The sequence below is a fragment of the Plectropomus leopardus genome, chromosome 22, assembly GCF_026936395.1.
Source record: "Plectropomus leopardus strain MGB_pleo_1.0 chromosome 22, ASM2693639v1, whole genome shotgun sequence".
NCBI lineage: Eukaryota > Metazoa > Chordata > Actinopteri > Perciformes > Serranidae > Plectropomus > Plectropomus leopardus.
The window spans coordinates 8,610,181-8,630,332 of NC_142197.1; the positions used below are offsets into that span (position 1 = coordinate 8,610,181).

A 20,152-nucleotide genomic window follows, 5' to 3' on the forward strand; every position below is an offset into this window, starting at 1 on the left:
ATGCAGGTGTCCAGAAATATCTTTGAATTATAGATGACAGTTTTGTCTCTAGATTATATCTTTTCTAAATTATTCTTAAAAAATATATTTTTGTTTAAACATCACAATACTATATGGATGAGGTTAATCATTTTTATTGTTTTACTTGAATCTTTCATAATTTATAAAGGCAACACAATAATTAACTCAGAGTTTAGAGAGTTTACAGTCGAAACAGATGTTAATAAGAAGCTATATACTAAAAATGTAGGCACATTTCAGAAAATTTTCCATTTTTCCGAAAATGTAATGAGATGGGAAGAGCTTTTGTGGTCTTTTTTTTAAATAGATTTATAACCCAATCACTGGCATTGTACTTCTCTGCAAACCACAGATTTGTTACATTTGCTCATTATTCTGCAGCGGATATGATGAAACTTTATATTTCAACAACGTGTGTGATTAGATTTAGGCGCAAAAAACACTTGATTATGGTTAGGAAAAGTTCATGTTTTGTCTTAAGAAACAGGGTATGGGGAGCACAACCCAGCCAAAAGCAGTGATGTCTCTGCAAAAAACAAACACTTTCTGTCCTGGAATATTCATATGCAGCTTGGCAGGCATCCTGCCTAGGTAACAAACCATCCACCCCCCCCAAATGTTTTGTATTTTATGACTCAATTTCTCCATAAATTGTACTGAATTGTACTTTTCCATCTAATTAAATCTAGGGGTGTAGGGTTTTTCCATCTTTTTGTTATTTGCGTCAGCGCTGTGATTCTAGAGATTCTAAATAAACATTCCTCACTGGCATTACTGATTTTCAGGTCTCGTGTGAGCTCGGTGAAGGCGGTCGTCTGTTGTTTAGAAATTTGTACAACTGAGCGAGAGAGATGAAAACGTGGAGAGGTCTCTGGGTAAACCAAAACTTTCTGTCAGACCATATATAGCCATGGATCTATGCTACTGCTCTGATACTGTACACACACACTCATACACACGCAAACACACCACAGTCAGCGGACAGATGCTTTGTCACACAACAGAGTTTTAATCATCACAGACACGGTTTGAAAATGTTTGTAAGTTTAACACGGACACTGAGCAGCCACGTAAATGTTTAGTTTGCAGCTGAGCTGAGCTGTTTCTTTGTTTCGTCATTGCACCTCTGAGAGCCGTGCTGAATTAAACACTTTACTTTCACCGCCTTCCCTGCTTGTCATCATAATGACTCTCCCACTGATAGCGTTTTATCATGATTTCCATTGCGGCTGCATGGCTAATTTCCTCGTGGCAGAGTGGATAATGAAGATAGACTTGGCGTGGCTGTAACTAACCTGATGAGTTGCCAGATGATATTTAGCCTGAATTGACTTGCAGAATCACTGCACTCCCTGTTCTGTATTTTGAAGAAAATAAGCTCGGCGTAAAATGCATTCGCCAAGTTGAATTGACCTCAGACCTAGAACTGAATTATTACGAGTGGAGCATTTGATAAAGTGGAGGCGTCTGGCTTCACACACTTCACAGTTGTTTCTGTAGTTTGTGTATTCAAAGTGAGCTTTTGGCGGGGGAAGTGAATATGAAACAGCAGGCTCGTTCTGAGGGACGCTGGTTCAAATCCTCAGACTACCCAGGGAAATCTAAGAAAAGCAAAGGACAAGAAGTGCATTTGTTGCTCCCATGATGGTGGTCAGTGCTCTTTGAAGCTCCCTGCTGTATGTGAGGAAATTGTATTTTTTCACTCTTGATTAAGTGGTCATTAAGAACTAGATTTTCTATATTTAAAAACCGGTTCTGGTGAGACAATGAAACAAGGTCAAGTAAGTCCAGCTGAGTAGTGGATGCATTTATTTTGAGTGTGTTTGCATGCATTTATTGCCTTGATTGATGACTTTAAAGCACAGTAGGTCGGTCTGCCAGAGGTTTTCAACAAGGGGATTGCCCCAAAAGGGGAATAGTTATATATTTACTATTTAATCAGGGTCCAAAAGTTCAGAGCTGCTTAGATCGAACATACGATTAAGAATGTTAAAAATGGTAAAATGTTGTCAATATGTACATACACACGTGGTTATATTGGTTAGATTCATCATGATACAAGCATTCAGTTCATTTTATGGAAACCATGAGCTCCAAAGTATTCTTACTTTGACAGCATAAAGTTTGACTATGTGTCCGTTCCTCATTTATTTGTGTCCCTTTAGTCCATGAGGGTCTACCAATCAAAGCATCAAAGGGGACTTTTATAAAAATTGATCTAAGTTGTGAATATTTTTAGGTTTACTATCCATGTTTCCTCCACTTTTTCTCCAAATCGCTAGCACTGCTGCTCAGCGTTTTTTTCACTTCACTTACACTTTCATAATCTGATCCAGAGTCAGCCCAATTATCAATGCTCGTGTCTGTCTTGTGATCGTGCTGATCATGGGTCTTCTTTGAATCATTTAGGTATTCTACTTAATGATAGAGGTGTGGACTCGGGTCACATGACTTGGACTGGAGTCAGACTAAATGACTTTAGAGTCAAAAAATTAAAAAAAGACTTGCAACTCGACTTTAACACAAAATACTTGTGACTTCGCTCGGACTTTAGCCTTCTGACTTGTGTAGGATTTAAAACTCAAAGTTTAGTGCTTGGGACTTGACTCATGACTTTTTGGTCTTGACTTGGGCTTTGATTTAAGACTTGCTGTTTTGACTTTGGACTTGCAAAACAATGACCTGGCCCCACCTCTGCTTAATGATTAACAGCTGGGGACCCACAATAATAGAATGGACCCCGACCTGGACCCAGTTGACCATAAAAAAATATGGACCCTAAGCTGTACGATCAAGTCTTGAGTCGAGATTCAGGTCCTATGGGTCACAAGTAGGCCTGGAAAGACATCTACTGTCCATCACTTTGTTTCTGATTGAAATATTTCAATGAATATTGGATTAATTGAAAAGAATGTTACACAGACTCTAATGATGCCCAAATATTGAATCCTACTGACTTTGGTGATTCTCTGTGTTTGCATCTGATTGTTTTTTTGTTGACTGGCTCATCTGTTTATTGGCTCTTCTCATTTTCTTATTCCCATGCAAATAAACCCTGCAGTGTGAAGTTTTACTTCCAGTGATAAAGGTAAAGAACTAAAGATCTTCACTGGGTTTCTCCTCACTAGATCTACAGTATAAATGCATCGATTGTTTCCGTCCACTTTATAGATTGGTTATCCCATTTAGATAGAGATCCAGAGCTGATGTTTCCCACCTCTAATGCTTCAGATCTGGGCTAAATCGATGCTCAGACAGATGGATTTGTGGCCGACTGTTGTAAAGTGGAGATCTAAGGCTTTCTGTCACTTACTTACTGTGGGGAGAATTGCCTTAGGAAGACACGCATAGAGTTCATACACGCACTTACAGATTGTTTGTAGCTCTCCAGATTGTGACTGATGGGAGAGGCTGCAGTGAAAATCAATAGCGGCAGCTTTGGAGCAGGTGGCGGCCATTTCTTCACCTTCGCTTCTTTCAGTTTGATTAAAGAGAGCCGAGGAGATGCTGTCTGCCTCCATTGCTGTCGCTCTGTCTTTCTGTCTCTCTTGTTATTTCCACCAGCTTGCATTGCTTTGTCTTATAGAAAGCCATGTTCTGTTTTTAACCTTCATGCTTCTTCCTCCTTCTGTCTTTATCTCATCTCATAATGTGTTTTAGTTACTCCTGAGCTGGTGCTCTTCGTGGAAAAAAGATTGTACTCTCTTGTGGTTTTGCTCTTCGAAGGTTTTAGTTCTAAAAAAGTCAACATCTAATTTACCTTAAATAAACACATCAATACGCCATTGTGCAATAGATGCAATGGTGTTGCTGTTTTTAAACCACCTTAAAGTTGACCTATTAGGCTCATTTTCAGGTTCATAGTTGTATTATTATTCAAAATCAGGGAGGAATTAGCAACATTGGCAACCAAGATCACAGTTTTCCCTGATTTTTGCATGACACTACATGTAGCTGTGCACTTGCAGCAAGGGAATGACTATTACCTTGTAATTCTGACACTGAATCCTTTAAATATGCACTTCTGTAAAGTCATGTCATGTATTATGATATTTATTGGAAGTTGCATACAATATAGCCAACAGCAAGTAGCCTAGCTTGTTGTGATTTACCAGAAACGTTCAGCTCCTTGGTGATCTCCCTTCAACTAGATGCCACCTTATGTTGGTTTTACAGTGAAATCAGGAGGTATCATGCAGATTATTCCTCATTTCAACATCATGAATCAACTGTTGGTTGTCCACAGTGCTTTCAAAGTGAGCACGAGGAATAAATAGAAACGGGACCTCCGACAAAACGTCTGCTCTAAACAGCTAGTTAGGACACCTCTTTTTTCAGCTTCAAATCCAAAATGTTGTCATATTGATCCAATTTTAGTTTTCCTGAGAGACTCACTACCATGAATTGTCTCGTCACCCCAAAAAGCACATGGACCTTTGGGTAAATAAACACAGCCTGTGACACTTGTCCTAAAATTTGATCTCCTTCATGTTGCCAATGCTCGTCTTGCAGCCTGGCAGATACTAGTGGCTCCATTTTTCTGTTTATCAACAGTCATAATATTGTGGTAATAAAGTTTTCATGTTGTTTATTACAAATGCAATACAAGTTGGATTTAGTGCTGTGACGCAAATGTTGCTAATGTAAGCTACATTTTAATTTGCCAGAACGTGTCATAATGACAAATGTTGATTCAGCCAGGATCGGAAAAGATATACAGACACAGTATATGTGCAATAAGATAATACTGAACATTTTTTTGGGTTGGGTTAATAGTCCGTATTGACGGGAATGTTTTTCAGTGTGAACATGTGTTCTGCTTCTGTTGTGGGAAATGCAATAATAATTTAATACAGTGATAAGTAGACATTAAGCAAAAGTAACTAAGTTTAAAAGAAAGAAAGCAGTTCCCAAGAAAGTATTTAAATAAGAAATAAGAATTTCAGCTTTTATTCACATGAGGGTGCTTAAATCAGGACTCCTTATATATTGTTTAATCAAAAGTCAACTTTGGTAAAAAGTTTGAAATTATGCCTGGGGGACTTTTGGGTTTAGGAACGTTTATAGTGGTCCAGCCAAACTCCTGTTAAAAAAACTAATTCTAGAGAGGTCACAGGGGTGTTTTTTTGTATAAAATCACTGCAAACGTTTGTGGTGCTTGAGAGAGGAAGCTGCCAGCTTGATGTGGATTCTGTAATCAGATGTGGAGAGGATGAAGAGTCAGCTCAGGACACAGGAGAGATGTTTCCATCTCTATTTAAGGAGGTGGGCTGAGAGACAAACTGCCAGATTGTTTAAGACTTGGAAATAGACGGACCGCTCTGATGAAGCTGTATCTGCTTAAGTCAAAAGTGTATTCAGATGTCTTCAGTTGGTGGTTGCTGAATGCTCTCGCTGTTTCCTATTTAAAAAAAAAAAATTCTGCTGTTTTTTGATGTGCTGCATGATAAGAATTTTGTCGATTGTTAGATACATTTCTCTCCCCCTCCTTCCTGTGCCGCCTCGCATCTCGCTTCCTTCCTCTGACCCAGCCCACCCTTTCATCCTGATCAAGTGACTTGTCATAATACGACAAAAGCCAAAGGTCAGGGACATTTGGATCTAAATGTGAAGTGTTTCTCACAATGCTAGTGAACTTTGTAGCTCTGACTGTTAGTTGTATTGTTATGCTTCTGTACTCTTGAGTGTTTTTAACTGAATCATTGTATTATTGTCTAACCATGTCTGTTTTGTATTTAACCTCAGAGCGTGCAGTGAGCCAGTAAATGCCACAGTGAAGTGTGTGTATGAGTGTGTTCACTGTTCCCCAGCGTGAGGCTGTTCAGTAATAAATGAGTCCAAGACGAATGCAGGCATAAGTCTTCTTCTCTGCAGAGTGTGGAGGGATAACCAGCCTACTTGTCACTGCAGAGGCTCCAAACCAGTTTTCCTCTACCAGAGGTTGAAGGACCCCCTAGGGATCCCTGAGGGAGTTCCAGGGGTCCCCGAAAAAATGGGGAATATCTTATTTCTTTCACTGTTTAATTCACTATCGAAGTTAGTTGAGGAGGGACTATATGGTCATAAGTTGCACCTTCTCCACTGTAATAGCAACACATTCTTGCATTAATGCAAACAGTATCCCTCCACACTAATGTGGGTAAAAATGTTATTATTAGGTGTATTTCCTTTAGTTTAGGAAACAAATGTCAGTGGTTAGGTTCAGAAAAAAAAACATTGTGCCTTGGCTTATAATAAGTATGGTTCTTACTCATGTAATATTTACTTACTCAGGTGAGGTACATCACTTGCATAATATGCTTCACATATAAGCACACACAGAGCAAACTATCAGCAGGCTCCCAGGTGAAGGTTTATTTGACCCAACCACTACTCTTCCTGCCTACCCTATATGGACATTTCTGGTCTTTACACTATGGTTTATTCCACCACAAAGCCTGCCTCTGTGCACCGCTGTCTGACACGTGTCCATTGACAAACATCGATATTTGATGAGTTGGCTTATGGCCTGCCACTGCTTGTTGCATATCACACCACCGTGATAGATACCTCTGTGCGTTAGTGTCAGGCACAGAGAACACTGGCAAAAGCGGCTGCAATTTTTTAAAAATGTTATGCTCTTAATGTCAATTTTTCACCATGGTATGCAATATTGGTATTTTTCAAGATATTGTATCGAAGTTAGAAATTCCAGTATCGTGACAACTTGAATTTACACCAAAATACATTATCTAATTTTAACTCCATATGTATTTCACAAGGCTCCCTCTCTCCAGCCAAATAACAAACCCTGCGGATAACCAAATGATCAATGTTCAAACTTCATCAATAGACTCACTGGAATCTCAGCGGTGAGCAGTGCAGCTATTGATTTTTTTGGTCTTGTTTTAATTATCGGTGAATGCGAGTAAAAGAGTGGGGTCAGCTACTACGTTTGTGTGTGTGTGTGTTTGACCCACTGCCCTCGACAACAACCCTCCATGTTCAGTTGTGCGCCGGAGGTCAGTTTGGCCTGAAGATAAATGACTTCCTGTGATGGGAGTGGCGGCCTCTTGACCCGCTGAACGTGTCAGTTGATGTTTGTTCCCTTGCAGGCATTTGTCACCGACTGACCGGCCTCGCTGCATATTCATCCACGTACAATCTGCATATTATCGCTATGCATTTATGCAGCAAGTGGACGCTCTGCATATTTAAGTATTCTATGCTATGTTTTCGCCACAGGTCCACTAACAATGCAGGTTTTTACTGAGAATCGCAATTGTGAGGTTTTAAACTAGAATGAATGTCCACTTAAGGGAGACATTTAAAAAAAAAAAAAGAGTAAGCTTTGTTTATTTATTTTTTTTGCTGTTTATGTTTTTCTGGCAGCAGTAGGCCTGATTTGCAAGTTGGATGGAGTCCCATGCTGGTGGGATACCACTGCGTATTCAAATGAACAAAATTGCTAACGAGGAGGTTTGTAGAGGAGAGCTGTTATTTTGCTAAATATGCAAAAACATATGAGCCAATTTTACGAGAATCAGTTCAGCAAATTAGGGATTTGCGAGAAGCTTATGAGGAGGGCGAGATCACAGACAGAATAGCTGTGCACTTCATTCTGCAGATTTGAAGCTCATATTCTAATTTATCATATTAAAATTGAAAATTAAGTTTTGAAATTGATATATTCAAATGTCTTCTGTAAATACTTAAATGTAGTGCTCATAGCTCAGCGAGAGACTTTTTGAGATAAAGAAATTTGGTTTGATATTTTCACCTCTTCCCCTTGCATCAGTCGTACTGCACTGGATTTACTCGTCACTGTAATTGGCGTAGAATCGAGCAGTGGAGACTGACACATCTGTGAGGAGAGTAAGATGGAGAGAAAGAGGGAAACACCTGCCTGTTGATTGCCTGTTGAGTTGTGTATGTGTGAATGGGATTTTTCTCCATGACGTTGTGGGAATATAAAGTGAAAATGAGATTGCTGACGTGTTCAACCATAACCTGTGGAAATCCTCAGTCTGTGTGATGTGTTTTTCACAGGGTGTCCGTTCATAATAGAGCATGAAACATGTATTGACAGGCTCGATATTATAAGCCAATATTGTTTTATCACAAATATACTATTGATGGAAGGTACTATTTGTCAAAACCTCTACAGACTGCTTTAAAAGGAGGACTTACTTTCTGTAATTATATATATAATCTTGGATGTTCATATTAAATAATTAGGTAAATATATGAAAAAGTATTGTATGTGAGCAAAAAACCCAGACTGTTCTAAATATTCTAAATGTTCTAAATATTGTGTTTCCGACTGTTTTTTCTGCGTTGGCTTAAAGACAACATCAGATTGTGACAGATATCTGGATACGTTCATCTGCTCAAGGCAAGCTACCACAAGTGGTTAAATTACATACACTGCTACATGTAGCCACATGTTGCGAAAAGGAATTATGTAGGCTAATCTTGATTGCTGATAATTTAATTTTTCCCCATTCGTGTATGATGTTCCTGTTGGAACATGTCCAAAATGTTTAGAAACTTTTATTGGGGATTTTAAATGTGAGAAAGTGCAGCTATTCTCTGTAACAGTCAGTCCCAGGCTGCAAGTACACTGCTACATGTAGCGTCATGCTAACACCAGGGAAACATGTAACCCTGGTTTCCGATGTTTTTAATTTCTCCAAGATTTTGGGTCATATTCCGACTGGAACATTGTGTTTGAAGCTTTTATTGGTGATTTTTTCACCTTAGAAAGTGCTGTTATATTCCATTAAAGTCATTGCCCCGACTGCTACATAGATATATTAAGGAGCCCCATTCATTCCTATGAAAGTCGCTCAGTGCAGAATAAAAAGCTCAATTTCTGCCGTATGAAATAACCCAGATTTTCCGCATTGTGGAGTCTAAAGAGCATGAGCAATCTGCACCTCCAGTTTAGCACTCAGGAAACCTAAATGTGGAAAAAATTATTTAATCATACAACTCCTCTAAACTTTTGAAATGTTATTAGACTGAATAAATCGGATCCCGGGTGAAAAACAACAACAAATAAACACACAGTTGTGATGCTAAAAAACATCTCACTTTCACAATGTAAGTCTATGGGAAAAGTTTTTTTGGGCAGAATGGCATCATGTGACAGACTGGGATGGTGTAATTCCACATTTGGGTACTAAAAATTGGCTTCAAAGCCTGGCACTGTTCCTGGGGAGATGCAGTGGACCCAAAAACACAGACCAATCAGAGCAGACTGTGCTTTTTCAGGAGGATTTTGTGTGAATACAGGTGATCCAGCACAGACAGTATGTGAAAATTAATTTTTTTTTTTGATTAAAGGGTGTAAACATGTTTTAGCACAAACCAAAAATAAAAGTATGAACCCCAAAATGGCCATAATAGGTCCCATTTCACAAAAAAAACAATACCAGTCAGACTCCAGCTCAGACCATGTCACTGTGTGCATATAGGGAGAAGTTTGTGTGTGTGCCTCAGGCATATTTATAGCACGAGCATCCTTTTAAGTGGTTGGTTTGTCATACAGTACATACAGTACAGTACATATGCATGCAGACTCTCCTCTGCAGTCTTTTTGAAGTAGTTGACTTTCTCAGTTCTCTTTCCCTCTGTATGTGCAGGGCGTTCATGTGCACTTAACTGTTAATGTGCAAATATACGCACATTTATTTGCAGATTCTATAGAAAAAAAGCAAAACAGAAGCTGAGAGGAAAAAAAAGGCGAAAAGAGAGTTAAAAAAGAGATGTTGGTTCTCACTTCTCTCTGCAGATATGTAATTGGTCTTGTGAGAGTTTAGACACACTTTAGACTATAATTCACTCTGGTTGAGCTCATCTCACCTGTGAGACACATACACACAGTCATGCACACACACAATTATATAAACCATACCTACACACCTGCTCAAGACGTTATTAGACTATGCCACAGAATATTCATGCCCTAAGGCATAAAAGGATGGAGTGTCTTTGTGAGAGTCACGGTTTATTAAACATCAAAGGGCTGGCTCTAAAGAAAAATGTATGTGTGTGTTTTCATCATCCCACAGGTCGTATCGGTTGATGTGCTCTAGCAACTGCTCTTAATCAGCAGGTATCTCTTTCTTGCTCAAAACAGGATATGAAGCAAGTCCACTTCCTGTCTGGCGTTATCTGCTTTGATAGGGAACACACCTCACCTCATATTGGTTCCTTTTTCTGATTTCCCGTGAACTCATTGCTGTTGTTGAGCTGTCCGTTTCTGTGGAACAGCCTCTCATTTCCATTTCATTATAGGTAGTGTGAGTATGAACAGGCTGTTGGATTCAACCTAACTTTCCTCACTACAGAAAAAGAAAGTTTCCCCTCTTAAAAGAATCCAGGACTACAAAGGTTTCCCCCGTTTCCTACGTTCGTTTTCCTTTGAAGACAATGCTACGCTTTGATGTGGCTTGAACTTTGCTGCAACGTGATGCCAGCTTTAATATCCATGGTGAGAACCAGCAAATTAAGGCTTTCATTCGAAACGCAGAATAAGAAGTTTGCATCCAAAATGAGATTTTTTTTTCTACTACTTGAAAGACATTACAGGTCCTCTTTCAAATCCGCTGATAATAAATAGCTTTTCTAAAGAGTTGGGGAGTAATTTTAGCTCTTGTTTGATGAGTGACACCACTTTTAATTTGCTTGGGATAATTTTTTTGCAAATGGGGTACAATGGGAACTTAGGTTTTAATCTCCCCTCCTCTTTTTGTTAAGCATGAATCTTCAAGTTAGCGTCACCCTGGTTCCCTCATCAAAAGCCTTTGGGATTCTTCCATTGGGTTTTGGATCATTGCAGAGAATAAGCTCTGTGGTAAACAAACGGTTATGATGCTTACACATTTTGTTTAGCAAGAAAATATTCGCATATAAACCACTTTTAGGATTTTTGAAGCCGAAAGGTAAGCGCTAAAGGTAAAAAGCTAATTTTAGTTTACTAGGAACTATAATACCATCGCATCTCCACCACAACAAGGCTGTAAAGCTGTTTGGTTCGGCGTGATGATGTTCTGGAGTCCCGCTTGTTAGCACCTGTCATTTTTAAGAAACACAGAAGCTTCAAAGTTTGTGAGTGGAGTATTTACGGACGTATTTTATGTCAGAACAAAATGTGAAAGTCTCTTAAGGTTGTGTTAACCACAGACCTTATTTTAGACATCTGACCAAAAACCTATTTTTAAAAAACCCATTGTGTTTGAAGGGAACTGGAGGTGCTGAAATGCTAACAGATTTCTGGGTTTTAGGACTCATTACTGGAGTTCTCCATGTATAATAGGATAAAAAGAGAAATTGATGACATTTTTTATCCAAAAGGTCAAAGGTTAATGTCAGTGTGATATCATAATGTTCTGCAAAAACACTTTTTGGCCATCATTCAACACCATAACTCAAGAACAGAAGGGGAGTCATTTGGCCAGATACTGAATTACTGACACTAATTTTGGTTGTCCACCATGAAAATGTGCTGATTGTAGAGATCTTCTGTGCTGCCAGGTTGAAGATGTGTGTGTGAAGCATCCACATATTTTATGATATGTAGCTTACTTGCAGCAACATCCATATTTGAAGCATTGTCAACTGTCATGGCCTCATATGAGTCTGGACAGTCATAAATGATAAAACTGCAATTTGACTGATTTGCAGAGGTGTACAACCACGAGGTTGCAATTCAGATTATTGTATAATTTTAAAACTGATGCTGTTTACTCCGATGTTGAGTTTAACTGTTAAAGGCACATGCTGTTAGATACAATCAAACAGATTTTTCTTTTTTTCTTTTCCTGATATCATATCATGTCAGTGCAGTCCTCAGTGTGCAGTTAAAGTGATGTTAAGGAGAAGAGAAGCTGCCATGCTGTAACTGAAGAAGGGTTCAAACAGAGGGCAGCATCGCTCTGCCTGCTGGGAGGCCTTTCATGATGTTTGACCCCTTTACCTTTTAGTGCTTTACCAATAACAGAAAATCCAGAGCAATGGCTGTCAGAGAAAGGAGAGGAGAGAAACAAGTTGTTAAACATTGAGTCTCTGATGCAAAATAACACTTGCTTATTGTTACATGATGCTGACAAAGAGACAAAAAACCCAACACAAAAACAGGGCATTAAACTTGAATGTATATGTGAGGTACAGTGGCAGTAGTTGTGCACACATACACAAAGACAGCTTTTGTAAGCAGAGCTTTTCTTAGCTGCAGCTCCCGAGGTTAATTAGGTAGGACGTCGTCTGCATATTTGACTAATCCACCAAGAGTCTGCATTCCTGCAGCAGCACCTCTCTGCTCCATTATCTAATCTCAAGTTGCCCACTAATTCTATTTAAACTCTGCTGGCTGGCTCCACGCTGTCACTGAAAGCACAGAAAACAATGGAGGAGCGATATGGCACCAAACCGTGTTTGGGAATTTAGAGGTGGAACATGGCAGAGCAGAAATGAACAACTGTGATAAGAAAACAGGTCTTGTTAGGAAGTGATTCACCAAGATCAAGCTGGTTGTTATCCAACATGTGGTATTTATTTTTTTAAAAGGCGCGGTCACTGGGGTTTTGTTTCTTTTGGCAGTTTAAAGCTGCACTGGACTCCATAAATGTACTAGTCATAGGCAGTTTAACTGGGCAGCAGTGAATAGCCTATAGATATAATATAAAGCACACCAAAGAAGTGTACGCCTCTGCAGTAAAATAACGCTTTGTGAGGACTATAGTGGGAATATCAACAGTAGTAGAAAATAATGCCTAGCACGATAAACAGCATTGTAATTTCATTAAATTGTAACAATTAAAGCATAATTAGGAGTTGATAATTTAATTATTTGGGTACAAAAGAATCCCAAAAATAAGTTAACAGAATGGAGCAACAGCAGCGTAGTTTGGATACTTTTATGTCTTCCAGATAAATAGTCCAGTATTTTTATTTTTCTCACCTTTTGTTCTTCACCAGCTCCTCTGATAATCATTGTGTCTTTAGCATCTAGCTAAATGCTTTTTCCATATAACTGCTAACTTTGTTTGTCCACAATTTGGTGTTTAGGTGGCATATGGTGGGCATGTTAAGACTTTTTTTTGGTAAATATTGTCTCCTGTTCTTCCTCTGCATCACAATTTATTGGTTATACTAATTTGACTAACAGGATCCCTTTTCTCAAGACTCAAGTAATACTTTTCACTGTGTCTGAGATAGCTGGATGTGTGACTATCCCTTGAAAAAAAATGCCAAATCTGTTGTTAAAATCGTGCTAAATCTTGCTTGTGCTGTTATATGATTCCTACTCCTGAAAGAAAACACCCACAAAATGCTTGCTAAGTGTTAAAGCACCCACTAGTAGTGACACCCACTGCTGATGTCACTCTAAACGCATATGTAACGGTGAAAGAAAAACACAACACCTTGCTCACTCACAGCGAGGCTCACGCACACTGTGAACAAGGTTTACACATTCCCCTCACAAAGTGGCCACATATATTTGTTTGTGCAGGTTTTTTATGAAGGTTACGGGGCTGGAGTTATGACTGCTGTGCTTGTGCATTAATACGATGCATTTGTGGGTGTGTGGGAGAGGTGGATTGTGTTAGGGGCCGTGCAGAGCGCTGCTCACATGAAAGAGTCTTTGTAAAGCAGGTTTTTAATGAATTGCTGTACAGATTGGTTGTTTGAAGGTAACAACAGCGGCACATTTGTGTGTGGGTATGTGTGTGAGTGTGCGCTCAAGGTCGGGTTTGTTCGGTGAATAGCTATCAGATATAGAAAACAGCTCAAGAGAGTTTGTTGAACATTAGCTGTGTTTCCATTCAAGTAGATTTATGTAGGGAATATTTTGATAAAACTCAATGGCTCACGCACAGTGGCTGTTTAATGCTCATTTTCAGGTGGGATGTTGTATTATAAATAAAGAGATGCAATTAAAGGCTATGGAAATGCATATGTTACTTAAACAAGGTCTCTGGCTTATTTGCTGGATGTTAGTCGTTGTATTGACTAAAATTTAAAGGTCCAGAAACACCACATTTGTAGTCTTTATTTAATATTACTGTCATTGTTGTTGCTGTATGACATTTAGAGCTTCTTTTCGTTGTCGATCAATCTGTCAGTTACTTTCTTGATTAATCTATTAGTGGTCTGGTTTATAAAATGTCAGAAAATGGTGAAAAAGTTCGATCAGTGTTTCCCAAAGCACAAGATGACGTCCTGAAATGTCTTGTTTTGTCCATGAACCTAAGACATTCAGTTTATTGTCATAGAGGAGTAAAGAAAACTAAAAATATCCACATTTAAGAAGCTGAAATAAGAGAATTTGGGCTTTCCTTTGTCCTAAAAATGGACTCAAATGGATTATCAGACTAGCTGGCAACTAATTTAATAGTTGACAACTAATCGATCAACATAAGTCGATGACATATATAAAAAAAATATGTTTTTAAAGGTCCAGTGTGTAGTGTATAATAACCTGAAAATAATATTTTTCATGTTTTTCTTTCCTTAGAATGAAATGCTTGTATCTGTCCACCCGTATTTCTACAGTAGCCCAGAAAGGACAAACAGAAAAACCTACTCTAGATAGGACCATTTGTGTTTTTGTGTTTGCACATCAGCAGCTGTAGTTAGCAGTCCTTTCATGATGAGCCAAACAGCGTCGGATGAGAGATTAATGAGATGATTCTTTATATTGTAAGTACCATTGTCCGTGTATGAAAAATGTTAGAAATGAGTGCTAATATCTCGAAACAAGCAGAATTTTGATGATTTTTTTAGTAAAAAATTCTGCTTGTGCACCTTTGATCTTACTTGTGTGATGCTCTCTGCCGCCTGTATTTTCTAATTCCCCTAATCAGCAAGCTGACCAAGTGTATTACTTCGTTTTTATATATGGCACTTACTGTACACCATTATCTGGCTGTAAAAGACAACAGAAAATGTATTGATTAACACTTGTCATATTTATAGTCAACGTTGAAACAGGCATTTATTTTACTCCTCGTCCCTTTTTCTGCCTCCGTCGCATTTTGGCCTCCTGCAGTCTGTTGTCTCCCCTCACTCTCGGGCAATCTGCTCTTTTTAACAACCCCTCCTGCTGGTTCTATAGGTCAGCGCTGAGCGGGGTCAGCAGAGCAGCATGGTCGATATGAACACACACACGCAAACGCACACACTCACAGTGCATACAGATCAGCTGACCCAACAGAAACAAGCTTGTTTTGTCTGCAGTCTCCTGCCCTCTGACCTCTGTGTTTGCGACATGTTTTTTGTGTGCGTACATGTCGGCCTGTAACGATAATATATTATGAACTTGTCGTGCAGTAGGCCGATGTATAGCTTGATATATAGCAGTTGTACATTTGTTGTTACTTTTGATTGTGACAGTGCAGCTATCTTTTTTATTCAAGAACACCTGGTTGTGGTTATTTTACAGTCTTGATTAAATTCAGGATTGAATGCAGCAAAGAAAAATGTTGTGCATCCGTGGCTACGACAGCCGTCTTCTATTGATCTGTGCACCAGTGTGTGTATGTGTGTGTGCAGTCAGGCCTTAATACCTTTTAATTCACGGTTAGTTTTGTGTTTGTGTGCACGTTGTGTAACACTGCTGACCTTGACTATTGTGTTGATGTCTGTCAAACTCGACAAGAATGATCTGCTGCCTCCACAGTGTTTAACTGTTTGACAGCAGCTTCAGCTCCAGTCTCTCTAAAGGGAAAAAAGACCTTAAGACTCAAAATCAGTCAATAAACAAGATAATAAAAGTAAAAGTGCAATGCATTTATTACAGTCTGTCAAATAAAACATTATTTTAACGTAATACAAGCCATAAAGTAAAAGGATGAAACAATAATGATAAACAAAAAAATTCCAGGATACCTTTGTGCCAAAGTTATTGAAAGATGAGAGTTGTGACTAGACACATATTTTTAACAATTATTTTTATTTATTTATTTATTTGTATTTATTTAACATACTTATCATACTTTTCACTTCATGACTTCATGTCCATTTACCGCCCTACTAAGTACATCTTCAACGGTATATCTAATATATATATATATATATATATATATATATATATATATATATATATATATATATATATATATATATATATATATATATATATATATATATATCACTTACCAAAATGCACCAATCAATTCGGCATGTACCCCAAACTTTACTGTTGAAAGTCCATTGAAAAGAGCATAAGGAATATTTATGAAAAAACAATAAAAACTAAAAATATGTTTAAAAAACAAAAATCAAGCACAAAAAAAAACACACAAACAAAAAACCCAAACCAAACCGAACTAACCTAAACTAAACTAAAGTCCTGGCATTGCCCATATTAAAAGGGACCATTGTTCATCAAATGTGTCCATTTTCAACTTTGATTTTTTTTCCATATTTAAGACATTTTTCACCTTGTCTCTCCATTGATTTATCCAGGAGGCTGTTATAATTTTTTTTTTTTTTTGCAATTTTTAACAATTAAATACATTAGTATGATGGAGTTCAGAGACTAAATTACCGTCATGTATTTCAGTAACAGACACTGTAAGACACAGACGCACATTTTGAGACTCTCCGTGTCAGAAGCCGCTGCATTGGGTTGACTTTAATTTAAAATAAAATATAATCCAGTCGCTTCGACAACTTACTTGATTTCTGCTTTTCAGCCCAGAGCTGCTCAGACTGGAATTCAGCTAATTAGTACTTCTCTCTGACGCGCTTGGAGGAGTTCATGTGAAAAAGAGAGGTCATATAATTATAGCCCTGGGAAAACCCTGGGCTCTATTTGTGTAATACTATGTGTGTGTATTTAGTGTGTATGAGTACGTAGCTGGCTATCGTCATGAGATTCTGTGTTTTGTGGTTTTATTTGCAGGCTCAGCTTTTTACGAGTACAACAGCCAACCTCACTCACTTTATGTATTTGCCAATATGATGAAATAGGACTTAAACTCTTCTGGCTAAAGCCCCAAATCATAAATTACACTTCTCGCCTTGGGACCCAAATACATGATTGTAAAACTCTTTTCGTGAAGAAACAACTGAACAAACAAAAGCCAATACTTGCTAGGAAGAAAAACAAACAAGAAAAGAGCTCTCTAAGGAGAAAACAATCCTAGCCTGCTTAATCTATTTGTAAGATCTCAAAACGCCTTTGATACAAGCTGAAGCCCCTATATTACAGGAAATGTAACAATTATTAAAGCAATTAACTCACAGCAGGTGTTCATCTGTTTCTCAGTAGATAAATTGTAATTTGCAAATATCAGTAGACAGTCAAAGGAGCTCTGCAAAAGCTGCTCGGAAATGTCACAATCCCCCTCTACATGTTTCACACTTGGTACATTCCAGGAGGAAAGTTTCATTTCCTGGGTCTAAAACAGAACAGGTGCAGCAGACAGGAGATGTGACAAACAAACCTAATGAAGTAAAGATTGTTTGATGTTCTCTGACAAAGACGCACTTCAAAATGTGTGTAACAACGTCTCTAAAACAACACTCAGACAGATAATTCACCAGCATATTACCACACAACAGGCACTTCAGTATTGGGACATGCTGTGAAAATGTTTGTGGTGTCCAGGTAGAGAGTGTGTGTCTCACTTTGAGGATTGATTCTGATGTGTCTCTGTTTCCTCTCCAGCATGTGGAAGGGCCTGAATGTCAACTGCACAGACAGCACAGGATACACACCTTTACATCATGCTTCACTGAACGGACACAGGTAAGACTGCACACGGTATTTTAAATCTGTCGAGTATTTTTTACATAGAAGAAATCATTCAAGTGCTGTGCAGTTTGAAGAGATGTTTGCATACATTTATATGTATGCAAATGTGCCTGGTAGGGCTGCAACTAAGATTCATTTCATTGTAGATTAATCTGTCAGTTATGATGGAATTACATTTTTTTAACTTAAATTAGTTTGCAATTAATTTTATAGTTGATAACTAATTGTTTAATGATTAATCATCACAGCTAGGGCTGGGCAATATAAATATGTTAAATCACACTGATGTCTTGTCTTAGATTTTGGATAGTGTTATATTGTGATATGGAATTATTGGTATCTTTTTCTGATTTTAAAGGTTGCATTACAGTAAAGTGATGTACTTTTCCCAGCTTATCAGACAGTTTTACTTGTTTTGATACTTGCCTTTATCCACTTAGTCGTTGTATCTACATTACTAATGATAATTGATCAAAAATGGAATTGCATTAATATTTTTTCAACATACCAATACATACCTACAATATTATCACATCAAAGAGGGAATTTGTAAGAAAATAAAAGAAAATAGTTTTATTCTGTCTCCCAGTTCTAATATTAATGATAGTATAGGAGATTTAAAAATATCAATATACATATTGTGTATCTAGCTATAGCTTAAAAATATTGTTAGATATTTTCAGCCCAGATTGCAGCTCCGGTTCCTATATCTATAAACTGGATCCATGTAATTATTGATGTTTGAAAAATGATGCAAATAATCAACCATCGGAGTTAATGTTTATTAATTATCTGTATATTATTTTGATGTGCTTGAATGCCTTGTATGTAAATTAAATTGAGTAGTCGGGAAACCTATATCTCCTGTCAGGTTAACAGTGGGTTAACAGTGTGAAATGTTTACGCTCGACCCTTTATTCATCTCTGAGCCTGTAGTTTTATGCTATGTGAGTGTAAATTCATATTTTTTTGTGACATTAACTACATTTTGATCCGAATACTTCCCGGATAAACTTAATGACAGTTCGTGTCTTTGCCACGTGGGGGCAGCATCGAGCGACAGCAAGTCGCATCACAACATTGACCTTCTCTGTTGTCATGGCGAGCTTGCCAACAAACAACTGCTCATTTACACTTTGAGCATTTACCGAGCACCGTGGCTTACAAACTGAGTCTCGTATGTGGACATCTGATGACTGTAAGCACAATAATCGCAGTATTTGAACGTTTATCTGTGTTTTTGGTCTCCTGTGGTAAATAACTAACTCTGCAGGCGCTAAATGATCCGCTATGTTCTCCAGCTAGCGTTAGCCGGTATGGCTCGTTAACTTTTGTTTATCAGCCGTTTGGTGCTGAGAGGTAGTGTAACCTTACAGTAAGTTGTTTTTCAGTTAAATTAGCGACATGCTGTGGCGGAAAACAACGTTAGGAGAGCGGTGAGGATGAAGCAAAACACTAGTTGTGGCAGGAGAGTTAGCAAACACTGAGCTAGCGTTAGCTAACGTTAGTTAGCTTCGGATCCATACAGCGGAGGGGATTCAGGGTTTTTAGATTTTAGACGAGTTAGTAGTGTTGGTACAGTCTTACTTTTGCTTAAACATTAAGTTTAACTCAAGTTAGACTGGTAAACAAGAGTGGGAACACTTGTGTTAATGGTTAAAAAAGCTAGCCAAACTACCCGCAGGCTAACTTTGAATTTAGAGCCAAGTTTCGCTGGTAATTAGAGGCATATTGGGTCATACTGTAAGAAATTACAGCTTTTCCTTTAGAGACCTGTAAGTGCTGGATGAGTAAATAAGAAACCGCTGCTTATTTACTCATCCAGCACTTACGGAGAATGACTGTAAGTCCAGTAGTCTCTTACTGTTTTTTAAACTGTTAGCTGTGTCTTCGGTAGTGGTCCATTATGTAGTAGTTAATCTTGTATGTTTGGTGCTGAATAGGTTGTGTAGAGAAGGTTTTGGGGCTTCTTTTGATGAAAACAATAATTGCTTTTGCCATAAAACGGTGCCGGTAGAGCGAAAAGTAAATAACAGTAAAGTTGCAGCATGAAGAGCGTAAACCGAGCTGAAGCTTGTAAACATTAGCCTCAAAGCTTCCTAAAACGTTGGAGATTTTCACAGAGATTTTAGACCGGTCCGTAGTGTTAGTCCAGACTAGATTTTGCTCTTAAATTAGTCAAACTGTAGTTACACTGTAAAAAAAAAAACAACAACATTTTTGTAAAACATAACTGTTATAAAAGTTAGCCAAACTAACACAGGCTAACTCTGCCTTCAGAGCCATGTTTTCATGGTAATCAGTGGCACCAAATGACAGTGAAAGGAAAATGAAAAAGTGGCACATTATGCTTATTTAAGGTTTTCTAATAGTGGTGAATGA

General features: G+C 38.1%; 1 protein-coding gene across 5 annotated transcripts in view; it reads left to right on the top strand.

The window, feature by feature from the left end:
• anks1b (ankyrin repeat and sterile alpha motif domain containing 1B) overlaps window positions 1-20,152 on the top strand; it is a 284,427-nt gene that overhangs the window by 52,545 nt on the left and 211,730 nt on the right. For 3 of the 5 annotated variants that reach the window (XM_042511305.2, XM_088072744.1, XM_088072740.1), the window contains exon 2: window positions 17,684-17,764. In XM_042511305.2, the coding sequence (XP_042367239.2) occupies window positions 17,684-17,764 (81 nt within the window). Of the gene's footprint in view, window positions 1-17,399; window positions 17,512-17,683; window positions 17,765-18,827; window positions 18,969-20,152 lie in introns of those variants that run through there. The other 2 variants (XM_088072741.1, XM_088072742.1) reach the window with 2 other exon arrangements.